Below are 11,981 nucleotides of genomic sequence, written 5' to 3' on the forward strand. Positions count from 1 at the left end.
TAAGCTTTAACGGATCTGTTAGGGAGAGTTAACAGCAATGGCATGGAGGGGATGAGAAATTATAAACGATGGCATAGAAAGGATGAGCTAATTTTCAATGGCACATAAGGGATCACCTCAATTTTACAATGTCATAGAGGGAATTTACTCTTATTACATCTGTGTAACACAGCTGTAATATATTTGATGATAAACGAAATTGACCTTAGAATTGTTGGGCATTAATGGTCGATGATTGCAATGCTTTATAGAAGGCCACTGTTGTACTTATCTACAATGTGTAATCAATCTCGGTACTTCTTCAAACTCGATTTCTTTAAAATTTGTTTGTTTAAATATAGTAATTTTTTCTCTTCTTTTTTTTTGAAAAATGCTTGCAGGAAAATATCATCGAAACAACATTCTTTTTCGAAACAGTATTCATTAGATAAGAACAAGAAACATAATAATAACAAAAGATGTTTTTGAAAATTATAATAACAAAAGATTTAAACGCGGAAGGTTACCCCACAAAAGAGCCACTTTTATCTCCTTTTCGGTTTTTCTTCCCAGAACTTTGCAGCATGCCTATGGGCATATCCGCCCACCACACTCGTTCCAACCCAACGGGGCCACCCCCGTAAAAAATCCCCGAAATCCGAGCGGCCTCCACGAACTCCTCCACGCTGCAACGGCATAAAAGAGCCGCGTCTTCGCTTCCCTTCCAGCCTTCCAGGCTTCCTCCCGCATCTCCTCATCTTCCTCCCCGACCTCGCCGCCTCCGCCGTTGACCCCGGCGGCCGACGCCGGCGAGGCAGCACCTCGCCGGACGCCTACCCCTCCTCCTTGATTTGTCTTTTCCCCTCCAGCAATCCCTGTAGCCGCCTCCAGCCGCCCTCCCGCGGAACCCTAGATCTCCGATACCCCGCGCGCCCTCCCGCCGACGGCCACCCGATCGGAATGGGCCGCCATCTCCAGTAAGGTCCAGCGACCCAGGAGTACCCGCCTCCGCCTTTGCGCGTGCGCGAGGCGCCGCCGCGATGGCGATCCGCATCACCGTGTCCTACTCGGGCTACGTGGCGCAGAACCTGGCCGCGTCCTTCGGTCTGCGCTGCACCAGCGCCGCCGCTGCCGGCGCTGGCGGGGCGCCCGGCCCGGGGTGCCGCTTCCTCCAGGACGCGCTATCCCGCCCCTTCTGCCTCTTCGCAACCTCCCGCCGCGCCGACTCCCACCATGACGCCGAGGATCACAACCACCCGAAGCCCAGGCCCAGGGCTCTGCCTCCGGCCGCCTCCGCGGGAGGCGGCCATTCGCTGTTGCTGCCGCGGTCATCCTCCACGAAACCGCCGGTGGATGACCCGCCAACGTCGCTGGCCGTGGGCCTGCTGTCGGTGTTCGCGTCCGGGATGAGTTCGACTGGTGGCATTGCGGGGGCCTCCTCCCTGGCGGCGTCCCCGTCAATATCAGCCGGATTCAACCCTGCGGCGCTCCTCCCGTTCCTGCAGGCGACCAAGTGGCTCCCCTGCAGTGACATCGTCGCCGCTGCCACGGCATCCCGCAGCTCAGGACGCCCAGCAGGCGCCTCGACGGCGCCGGCACCGCGAGCAGCAGGTGCTTCAACAGCGCCTGGACCACGCGCAGCTGCACCATCACCCCGTCCTGCTCCACACAGAGCTGCCCCATCGCCTGGTCCTTCACCTGTGCCGTCACCTGCTGTGGCTGCTCCTTCCAAGGTGGGCATTCAAGCTTTGGTTGGTAGTGCCAGCATTGCCTCAGGTTCAGCTGGAATTGGTAGTGGCGCGATTGCCTCGGGTGCAGCTGGGATGGTGAGGAAGAGTGGTGCTAGTCTTGCTGCTGGTGCAAGGGTGAGCACCAGGAAGGCTGGTTGGCTCTCGAGGTGGGTGAGCTCATGCTCGGATGATGCAAAGACTGTCTTTGCTGCTGTGACTGTGCCGCTGCTCTATAGATCATCCCTAGCTGAGCCAAGGTCCATCCCATCCAAGTCAATGTACCCAACATTTGATGTTGGTGACCGAATCCTTGCTGAGAAGGTATAATTATTTCCATTCACTATGTGACATGAATGTGGAATTTTCTTGTCTATACTCTATGTACTGTTTGTTGATGTTGGTGAACAAACATTTAATGTCCTGCACCTATCATGACTGTAGGTTTCTTACATTTTCCGGGAGCCAGAAGTTTTGGACATTGTGATCTTTCGTGCACCTCCAGTCCTTCAGGTATGATAATCTTGTTTCTCCATTTTCTCTGATCTAGCTCATCATCAAGTTTAGATATAACAAGGATGATCTGTAGGCATTGGGCTACAGCTCCAATGATGTGTTCATCAAGAGAGTTGTGGCAAAGGGTGGGGACATCGTTGAAGTAAGCTTTTATCCCAATGGTAGTAACCTCTTTATGTTTCCTTTTTTCTACAATATATTGTTTGTTAAACAATTTTTTGGAGTTATATGGTCCACTTATGATTTGTACCCATGGGCATTCCCTGTATTTGATAGGTACGTGATGGTAACTTTTTGGTTAATGGAGTAGTCCAGGACGAAGAATTTGTGCTGGAGCCGGCCAACTATGAAATGGATCCACTGGTATAACAGCTTCTCTTCTTATTACATACTAGAGCACCATTATTTGTAGTTTTTACTTTGCGGCAAGTTGACACCATAGTTTGAGTTTGTGACATCAAATCCTATCTCAAGTAACTGTTGATCCTGTTAGAGAAGATGTTAATATTTCAAGTATTTGATAAGTTTAAACAGTGTCCAATAAAAATTGATAGGTTAAAACATCCAATTGGCTGCAACCTCAAATTTATTCGTGTTTTCTATCTTGGTTGATCTCTATTGGCTGCGCCTTTTATGGGTTTGATCACATACAAGCACAGAGCTAGTAGTTTTATCTTCCTAAAGTCCATTAGTTTCACATGCTAATTAATTGCTGTTGCTTGGGCAGACTGTCCCTGAAGGCTATGTATTTGTACTGGGGGACAACAGAAACAACAGCTTTGACTCACATAACTGGTATGCTAAACTTCTAATAGAGGATTTATGCTTCATGTTTTAACCCCAGTTTCTCCACAATAATAGCTCATGTGTTGTATATCACTGCAGGGGACCGCTTCCAGTGAATAGCATTCTAGGGAGATCTGTGCTTCGTTACTGGCCACCGTCGAAAATAACAGATACAATATATGAGCATGATATGGCGCAATTCGCAGTCGCCACGTCCTGAAATATGCATTGTATCAGTACCACATGAAAATCTAGTCCCATTTTTCCTTTTATTTTTCCGGCCGAGCTTTACTGACAAGTGACAAGCTGAGCCGCAGTTTTTGCATTCTTATTTATTGGATGTCGCCTTGCCGCAGATGCCCATTGGCAGCTTGGCTGACAGATTAGTTTTGGCAGATGCTCTTTCGAAGGCAACAATTCCTGTACTATGTAGCCTAAGAAGGGAACCCCTGTATACATGTTATGTTTCTAAAGGCAGATGAATGAGCTTCATGGCTGCCAGTAGGCTTAGCATCAGATGGCAAGTTCTGTTATGTTTTTGAGACTTGGAGATGATGTTTGAAACTTGTGTAAAGGAAATAGAAGCATAAAAGATTAGTCGGTCTGCACTATGTGGCTCTCTTCATTTGTGTATTGGCCAGCATGGTGCCGACTGCCGAGAGAGAACAACCGTATGGTGGGACTGAATTGATGCATTCACCCAGACAAGGAATTGTATGATGTAAAATTTTGGATTTAAATTTTTTTGCCTTAACTAGACCTATTATCTTGAGTTCGTGTAACTTGAGTGAGATCAGCCAAAGTTTATTTTCCAACTAGGGCAAATTTGTTATATGCCATTCACTAAAACTTTCCCTGATTTGCCACCTAAAAATCATGTGATACTGTTATTAGTATATCACGGGCAGTTCTGGTGCTCATGTTCATGAGGGGTCTGCAGCTCAGTTTTTTTGTTGATAGAGAAGAATTGAGGATACCATATGCGAAGGCATAGTAGTATTCAACAATACATAAGGCTCCAAAGACAGCCACTGCACAAAGAAAGCAGATATATGGAGTATAACTTGAAAATACAGGCTGACAAAATCAACAGTACAGCATGAATGATTTTTTTGGTGGAGTCGCATAGCTATAAAATTAATTAGGCAGATATAAATTAGCTATAAAATGACAGCCGTTGCACAAAGGCACTATGAACAATGTAAGGCGTTACTCACATAGTAGCCAGAAGCAATACAAAACTGTAACAAGATGATACAGCAATACCATTTTTCAGGTACACTTCCAGCCTAATCAAGTGTACATGGAATCGATGTATATGTGCAATTTCCTATCATCCCTATGAGAAGCAGATCAGAGCAAAAGCTATCACCATTTTACATCCAGCGACAGCGGTTCTGGTGGTAATACAAATGACATAAACTCTGTGAACGAAACATTTGAAGTCAGGCTGCCCCAAGTAGTAGTGTCAACAATAGGGAACGATTGTCTAACCTTGTTCACTGAAATAGCCTTCAGCCTATCGTCATCTTCCACCCTAGCTATAATGTCAAGGGTGACTCGCTGGACTATCGGTTTCGTTTTCCACTCTGGAACATCTTCCCAGATGGGATCCTCTTCAGTGATGTCCCTTTCAAGCTCCAAACGGAATTTCACCAATGGTATCCATGTCACTTTAGCTTCAACAAAGCGCATTGAGCTATTCATCTGGTTTCTTTTGCTAAACCAAGTCTTCAAGATCTTTTCAAGCTTTATCAGTCTTGGGCTAATCGAGCAGAACAAACATGCTGAGATCAATCGATTTGACAGGTTGACTTGACACTTGTCCAGCAATAACTCCATGGTGTCATGTGACCTCAACGTAGTCTTCACATGGCCTCCAGACACACTGTTCTGATGCACAACAATAACGACAGATCCCACAACACCAACTTGAAGCAGCGGGGCACAGGTTGAGTAGCTCCAAGGCCATATCTGGCTTAGGCCATTGTTACTAGTCAACAAGCTTCCATTTGCTAAAAGACCTATACTGTGTGGGTGGGAAATTGAAACTTTCTGTGCACCAATGATCTTAACTCCAATGCCATCAGCGACAAGTATCCTCTTCAGCCTTGTATATGCGAGATTCCCCTGCACAAGAGGAGCAATATAAGATTCTCCAACGATCGAGGGAGAAGTTACAGTGTGCATTTCCTGCTGCTAATAGTTAAGATGCTGAGTAAAATAGGGCAGCCATAAGTATACAAAAGGAAAGACAACATTAGCCTATGAATGTTTTGTTGTTAATTCATGAAAAGATGCTAGAACAGAATGTGAAGAGGCAGACCTTACTAATTTGTTAAATACTGGGAAAACCAAGTAAATTTGAAAAATTAATCTAGTACTGCGCACAAAACAATTGAATAGTCTAGTAAGACAAAAAAAAATTAAAAAGCGACATTGGTAGCAAACTCTAAAGAAATATGTAAAACCTAGCGAGCAAAGTTCTAAAACAAAGAAGCATGAAGGTGGTGTTGCTGTTAATGCAACTTCCTTTATGCATTGATAATAGCACGATCTTATGGACAGGTAGTTAAAAACAGATCAAGAAAGACTTCCGCTAGATAATTACTTTGCACGATGTCATTCGTGTCATTTTCCATTACACCCACGACAGCCAGCAATACTCAGATTACATGGCAAACAAGAACAGAATGTTTGTTCTATTTCACCTTTCCTTCCATCTTATCTTTTGTTGCTGAGCTACACTCTATTCCAACTTAAACAATTATAAAGATACATTCACTTCAATCAGAAAGCAGGAACTGAAAAGAAAGGAGCATCCAAAATTTAAATATCTAATAACAGGCATCCATTTGTATTCATTAGTAACAGATTCCCATATTATGTGCGCCAAATAATATCTAGAGAAACTTAAATGCACACAGTATATTGCACTATGTTTAAATCACAGCACATGCCTATAAGGGTCCATTTCTACACAACCCCAACATAATCAAGTCAGAACAACACCTTGAACCAAGCTTAGTGTTGATTCTATACAATTACCATAACAAAAACCAGTAAAGTTTTGAGTAAAAAAAAATGTTGAAGTCTCAGCATACCGCAAGAATTTGCGCACGCACGAAACAAAGTAAACCAGGGATCCGTACTGATTTAACGTTGAACTACTACACAGCAGCAATCACAGCAACACTAAATATTGGGACAAAATATTGAGGAAGATGTACTTCTACAGTACAAACGCTGCTGCTAAATCAACTCAGCTGTTGAATCCTAATCATCAAGGCCTCAAAGTTTGAACTAACACAATTTCCGCGCCAACCCTAACACGCAAGCAACCGATCGGATGCAACATCGGGAGCAGCGATAAGTCAAAGTCAACCCACTCACCGATGGCAACTGGAGCTCGACGAGGCCGCCATCCTCATTGCCAGCGAGCTTCAGCTCCACCGGCCCGACAAGCTCCACGTCCCTCACGCCGAAGCTGAACCCAAACGCGCCATCGCCGGGGACGACGTCGATCCCGTCCGGCCCGTCCACCTCCTCGACCGCGGGCGAGGTGGGGCGCCTCCACTCCACGGCCTCGTCGGAGAACCGCGCCAGCGCCGCCACCCCGCCCCCCCACGCCCGGAACTCGTACCGCTGCACTGCGCCGACGCGGACGGCGTCGGTGTCGAGCGGCCAGACCCTGACCTCGGCGTCTGGGTCCCAGTCGTACTTCTCCGAGATGGCGTCGATGACCTCCTCGAGGAAAGTGGGCTCCGGGGCCGGGTCCTCCAGCTCCGGGTCGGCGAAGGTGGAGACGGAGGCGTTAGGGGAATCGGTGAGGAAGGAGAGCGAGGCGGAGGCGGACGGGGATGGGGCGGAGAGGAGGAGCAGCGCGAGGAGGAGGGGGAGGGAGGGGAGAGGGAGGGGAGAGCAGGCCATGGGGATCGAGGGATCCGGAAGATTCTAGAAGGATTGGAGCTCGAGGTCGAGGAGGGGTAGGTCTCCAGGGCCTCCTTCCCCGAAGAGGGGGATCTCTTCGCAGAGGAGACGATGAATCGTACTCCACTGGTATTGAATAATATTATATGCGAGGAAATAAATTGTAATAAACCACCGAAACCTGGTGGTGGGTGCGCTCCCTCGTGGATGGTTAAAGCCGTACAAGCAAAGGCTAACGTGTGGGGTCGGGGAACAAGATTGGCTACGGCGTGGCGCCAGCCGTCTGGGCCTCTGGGGCCATGGCGGCTACTTGAGCCGGCTACTCGCTTCCTCTGGTCCTGTCCGTAAATCCGTCGTCGACTCGTCGTATCGTATGAAGCGCGCCTCAGCAAACGAACGCTAGTGGTGGCATCTTCCCCAGCTTGCGTATTTCTTTTTGAAGTTACCATGATACATAGCATACCCTCTCTTCTTCTTTTTTTGTCTGAGAACCATGACGGGCATATGCATATCCGTATTTCGTTGCTACAGACCACAGAATTACTAATACCGTCAGTACGGATCGTAACACAAAATAATGTCCCCACAGGTAAAACCACGTTCCTCCATTACCATCAATGTTCTCATTTACAAAGGCTTAACAGCTCAGTAGGAGCAAGCGCTGCATCCAACCTCAATCGACAAGAAGACTCCTCCAGCCAGCAGGACAGAAGGAGCAAGCCAGCAGGCACAGGCACATACCTACTCCGGAACTATCAGAACTACAGACATCAAAGTGTTAGCATATTTGACCTCCAGAAGCGACGAGTTCGGCACACCACATCAGTAACGAGCATGTGAAGGTTCTGGGCCACTGGCAAACAAGTGCTTCGCCAAAACGGGCCGATTTTCAGATGAGTACAGGCTGTAGAGGAAACCATAATGAAATTTAGCAAAAAGTCATAGCGATACTCCACAGTAATTGCGTGTCATCTAAAAGTAGTCAGAGGAGCAAAAGGTGCTTTCCTGACTTATTAGAAAAAATGAGCCATCCTTTTGTTCAGACCAGGTATCTCAGCCGAGCATGAAAATGTATAACCACATCGAAATTGATAATGGCTATTTTGGACCTAGACCTGCACTAATTCTTATGAGTGCAATACTCAGATCAATATAATCATGCATGACAAAGATAAGTTAAGTGAAGCTAAAGAAGAATACCATACTATGGGGGGCAAATTTCCATGCTCAGCTAAGTACTAGAGTTGTGTTGTACCAAAATAATATTAGGATTTGAAAAAGACTTTAAGAGCACACTTTGACCATTAAGTTCTCCTAAAATATAGTAGTATCAAATGTTACTGATAAAAATTAAAACTTATAAAATCTAAATTATTGATAATTACTGGTATAACATTCTTACGTAGACATGCACATAATTTGATTAGTTGTTGGTTAAAACTTATGAAGTTTGGTGTTTCACATCCTCATATGCCCTATAGAAACAAATGGAGGGATCATTCACCTTAACTCTTCCTAGACCTTTTTGCTTAATGCAACTCCCTGAAGGTTCTGCATTCTTTTTTATCCATGGATGCTTCATTATGTCTTCAAGAGAAAGCCTCTTGCTGGATTCAAACTCACAATTCAGATCAATAGTCCAACTCACACTCATCACTTTAGTTAACCTCTAATATGCGATATATAACTAGTAATTTTTTACGTTACCTTGGTAATGAGATCCTTTGCTTCTGAAGATACGCAAGGACTTGAAGGGAATGTCAAATCCACTCTAACTATCCTGCTCAAAAAACATGTGGCACGGATGTTAAGGAATGAATATAAGGGAGAAAAGGAAAACAGATGTCTCAGGACATACCTTCTCAAGGTGTCATCCTGTTCATCAGCTTCAAAAGGAGGTGAACTGTATAAGAACTCATAGCACAGGATTCCTAAAGTCCAGTTGTCAACGGCATGGTCATGAGCTTTTTTCTCTATCATCTCTGGTGCCAGATAAAAGGGCGGCCTAGTGCAAGTGGTAGTGCTTGCCGCCTGTGAACCAAGAGGTCACAGGTTCGAGCGGTGGTCTCTACATATTGCACGGTGTGTGGGAAAGACCTCCCGCTAATAACCTCCCCCAGACCCCGCACAGTGCGGGAGCCTACGGCACTGGGTACGTCCTTTTTTCTATCTCTGGTGCCAGATAATCAATCGTGCCACAGAGTGTGTCGTTTAGCATTTGACCGAGCTGCCCATCCAAAATCTGCAATTTTAAGCCGGCCCTGGAGAAAAAGGAAGTTAACTCGTTACCAAATCAAACATTCAGGACTTGGTGCATCAAGAACTCAACACAGCGGCATGAGGCATCAGCTCCAATCCCCCCCCCCCCCCCCCCCCCGCGACTTTCAGAGACAGGCAGCATAACTAAAAATGTTGCTGCTAGCATTTAGTAATGTCCATGACGACAATAGACGTTTTTTTAAAAATACTGAGATGTTTAAGAAGCACTTGCATTTGCATAACCATTTCTCCAAATATGATACGCGTATCAGCCACAATATATGTGAGTTCAAATCTATTCGTCGAGGCATCCTGCATATCCTACCCAGCATGAATTACATGCAAGATGAGTTACCCTTATTGAGCTGCAACAGAAAATATCATCTTCATCATTCAGTGCCTTGAATTTCACATTTCAATGGCTGATTCACATTTTAATGTTGTCTACCCTTCCTACACAACATATAAAAGCCTTACACAGTTACACTCAGTGTTGTTTACATGCAAAAATACTGAAATACTTTTATAATGTGCCGTTGTACAATGTACACTTAAGAGGAGCAAAACATATTGAGAAAGATTTTCAACTCAATGAGCTTTTATGCTATTAGCTATAGATTATATTCTTGAGAAAACTTAGGGCAATGGTTCTATTAGAGGCTTAGACTTGGAGCTTATGGTGTGAAGAAAGAAGACCATCAGCCTATTAAAAATATAAGAAAATGGTGTAAAAAGTATGGGCACTAGTGCACTACCCTTGAGCAAGGTTTGCAGTATAACATTTATGGTTATGTTAGGATACATGTTGAGCAGAAATGAGACAATCGGGTTAGAAACAACTACAACATTACAGAAGGCAGTTAAAGTACAAAGACAGGCACCACTAAATTTGATCGCAACAATAAACAATAAATAATACCAACATAAATGCACAAATCAAATATGGTTAGATATGATTACAGCATTGAGGTGCAACAATGGCATAAGAGGAACCAACCTCAATATCAAGTAGCAAATTCTCTGGTTTGATGTCCCTATGAATGACCTGCTTCTTGTGACAGTATGCCAATGCACCAGCAAGGCTTGCGACATACTAAAACACGTAAGGTTCAGTGCTGTCAGAATCTAACAAAAGAATGGTGAATCAGAAGGAAGCCTGCATATGTATATCATGCTCTGGGGGCCTGGTCTGGCAATCGCAGCACATGGTTTTGGCCATTAATGGCACTATCAAAAGCTGACTAGCTGAAACAGTGTCATGCTAAAGGAAATGTTATGTGCTTTCACATTGTTTCACGTATAAATGTATAGGTTGAGGGAAGTAAACCGTAGCGTGCACTTCATGTGGTTCCAGTTTGTGGAAAACATTGTTTCAGCTTAACTTGTACAATGTGACGGATCCTTTGCCTTGTATTTCAGAGTTTCTAAGGATATTTAATGTTGCAATCAGATAATACGAAAATCTATAGAACCCCTAAACCATTCTGACAACTTATAGAATGGAACTAAATGTTTTCAAATATCAAATCATTTACTGTTTCAATCACCTCTTTTATGAACTGTAACTTCAACTTGTTTCCAATGCACAGGAAAAACCACTATTGAGGAATCAGAAATTAATGAATTGTAACATTACGTTGGAGGCGTTTCTAAAGACCCTCTTGCTCTCTTTCATGAGTCCACTAGTAGTATCATACAATTGCCAACTTAAGACATAATCGTCTCATTGACTAGTTGTCTGAAACTTTGTAGAGATGCTTTTCTTCCTCCTCTTTCCTTTTTCTCTCTTCCTTATGTCGTTTTCATCAAATTGCGGCTACAAGAGGCTTGCTTCAAATATTATGGTTCAGGCTAACACAATTTAAGTCGTAAACAGTAGAAGGAAGCGCAATGGGTCCACTCCAACCAGAGGCACTAAAGCTTGGGTTAAAAGTAACAGTGAAACAAAAACGACAGGGGCAGAGGGGTTTCTTACGGTGGCGGCGGTGCGCTCCGTGAAGTGGCCAGCAGCGCGAAGGACCTTGTATAGCTCACTACGGGCCGCGTATTCGAGGACAAGGACGACGCGCTCTTCGTCGTGGAACCAGGCGAAGAGGCGGAGCACATTGGGGTGGTCGAGTCCGTGCTGGATCTCAATCTCTCGCCGCAAGTGCGCGTGGAAGCGGTACTTCTCCAGCTTGGCCTTGTACATCACCTTGAGCGCCACCACGTACCCGCTCTGCATCATCACCACACGCAGGTTAGCCTCATCGGTGGCGAAATTTGGGGGGAAACTGGGAGAATCAGAGGGTAATGCTTCCGAGAACCAACCTGCTTCTCGCGGGCGAGGTAGACCTTGCCGAACTTGCCCTCGCCGATGTACTTGCCGATCTCGAAGTCAGACATGCTCCACTCCTGAGGCGCCGCCATCGCACGCGAGAGTGGCGGCCACGGGAGGGAGGCGAGGTGAGGAAAACGGCGACGAGTTGCGTCGAGGAGGAGGCCGGAGGGAGGACCCGGCGGCCGGCAGTCGCGTTCGGTCTGGGTTGGGGGGATTTGGGGGTTGCGAACCGTTGGAGGAATGGGATTTTGGGGTGGTCGTGGTGGTGGTGGTTTGGGGGGGGGGGGGGGGGGGGGGGGATTCTGGGCTCGGCTTTGCAGGCTGAACCATAGTACCACTTCGGCCCAATATCTTCGCAGAACATGAGGCCCATCGTTCGAAAAGCAGCCCATTTATGCATGGCCACGTGCCTATCCTCACGGACCAAATTGGTTGAGAGTGCAGGCAAAGCCCACCCACCCATG

The 11,981-nt window shown here is 45.9% G+C and overlaps 3 protein-coding genes across 5 annotated transcripts; 1 reads left to right on the forward strand and 2 right to left on the reverse strand.

Moving 5' to 3' along the window:
* Window positions 1–630: 630 nt before the first annotated feature.
* LOC120689989 (mucin-1-like) lies at window positions 631–3,765 on the forward strand. 2 transcript variants are annotated; one of them, XR_005681536.1, is made up of 6 exons: window positions 631–2,030; window positions 2,151–2,219; window positions 2,296–2,383; window positions 2,499–2,585; window positions 2,950–3,017; window positions 3,108–3,748. XR_005681536.1 is itself a non-coding variant. In XM_039972494.1 (6 exons), exons 1-6 carry the CDS (start codon window positions 1,020–1,022, stop codon window positions 3,226–3,228), a joined length of 1,425 nt encoding a protein of 474 aa, XP_039828428.1. In that variant the 5' UTR covers window positions 637–1,019; the 3' UTR covers window positions 3,229–3,765. The 2 variants fall into 2 exon arrangements, 1 of the variants encoding a protein (XP_039828428.1); XM_039972494.1 differs by having other exon boundaries at window positions 637–2,030; window positions 2,296–2,364; window positions 3,108–3,765.
* A 373-nt stretch (window positions 3,766–4,138) lies between these two features.
* On the reverse strand, window positions 4,139–7,063 carry LOC120689990. The gene is made up of 2 exons (XM_039972495.1): window positions 6,402–7,063; window positions 4,139–5,138 (listed from the first exon to the last, which is right to left on the reverse strand). Exons 1-2 carry the CDS (start codon window positions 6,936–6,938, stop codon window positions 4,377–4,379), a joined length of 1,299 nt encoding a protein of 432 aa, XP_039828429.1. The 5' UTR covers window positions 6,939–7,063; the 3' UTR covers window positions 4,139–4,376.
* A 392-nt stretch (window positions 7,064–7,455) lies between these two features.
* Window positions 7,456–11,756, reverse strand: LOC120689991 (serine/threonine-protein kinase Aurora-3-like). Of its 2 annotated transcripts, none has more exons than XM_039972497.1 (8): window positions 11,508–11,756; window positions 11,173–11,415; window positions 10,195–10,322; window positions 9,109–9,199; window positions 8,797–8,918; window positions 8,646–8,718; window positions 8,443–8,545; window positions 7,456–7,842 (listed from the first exon to the last, which is right to left on the reverse strand). In XM_039972497.1, exons 1-7 carry the CDS (start codon window positions 11,604–11,606, stop codon window positions 8,528–8,530), a joined length of 774 nt encoding a protein of 257 aa, XP_039828431.1. In that variant the 5' UTR covers window positions 11,607–11,756; the 3' UTR covers window positions 7,456–7,842; window positions 8,443–8,527. The 2 variants fall into 2 exon arrangements, with proteins under 2 accessions (XP_039828431.1, XP_039828430.1); XM_039972496.1 differs by having other exon boundaries at window positions 7,456–8,053.
* Window positions 11,757–11,981: the final 225 nt, after the last annotated feature.

This window comes from Panicum virgatum, chromosome 9N (assembly GCF_016808335.1).
Source record: "Panicum virgatum strain AP13 chromosome 9N, P.virgatum_v5, whole genome shotgun sequence".
In the NCBI taxonomy this organism is placed as follows: domain Eukaryota; kingdom Viridiplantae; phylum Streptophyta; class Magnoliopsida; order Poales; family Poaceae; genus Panicum; species Panicum virgatum.

Coding starts and splice junctions, on each gene's coding strand:
- LOC120689991 (XM_039972497.1), bottom strand. CDS start 11,606: ATGGCGGCGCCTCAGGAGTGGAGCATGTCTGACTTCGAGATCGGCAAG. Junction 10,323..11,172: donor CGGAGCGCACCGCCGCCACC/GTAAGAAACCCC, acceptor TTCTTTTGTTAG/ATTCTGACAGCACTGAACCT. Junction 8,919..9,108: donor TTGATTATCTGGCACCAGAG/ATAGAAAAAAGG, acceptor CTGGCACCAGAG/ATGATAGAGAAAAAAGCTCA.
- LOC120689989 (XM_039972494.1), top strand. CDS start 1,020: ATGGCGATCCGCATCACCGTGTCCTACTCGGGCTACGTGGCGCAGAAC. Junction 2,365..2,498: donor AGGGTGGGGACATCGTTGAA/GTAAGCTTTTAT, acceptor TGTATTTGATAG/GTACGTGATGGTAACTTTTT. Junction 3,018..3,107: donor AGCTTTGACTCACATAACTG/GTATGCTAAACT, acceptor ATATCACTGCAG/GGGACCGCTTCCAGTGAATA.
- LOC120689990 (XM_039972495.1), bottom strand. CDS start 6,938: ATGGCCTGCTCTCCCCTCCCTCTCCCCTCCCTCCCCCTCCTCCTCGCG. Junction 5,139..6,401: donor TCGAGCTCCAGTTGCCATCG/GTGAGTGGGTTG, acceptor CCTCTTGTGCAG/GGGAATCTCGCATATACAAG.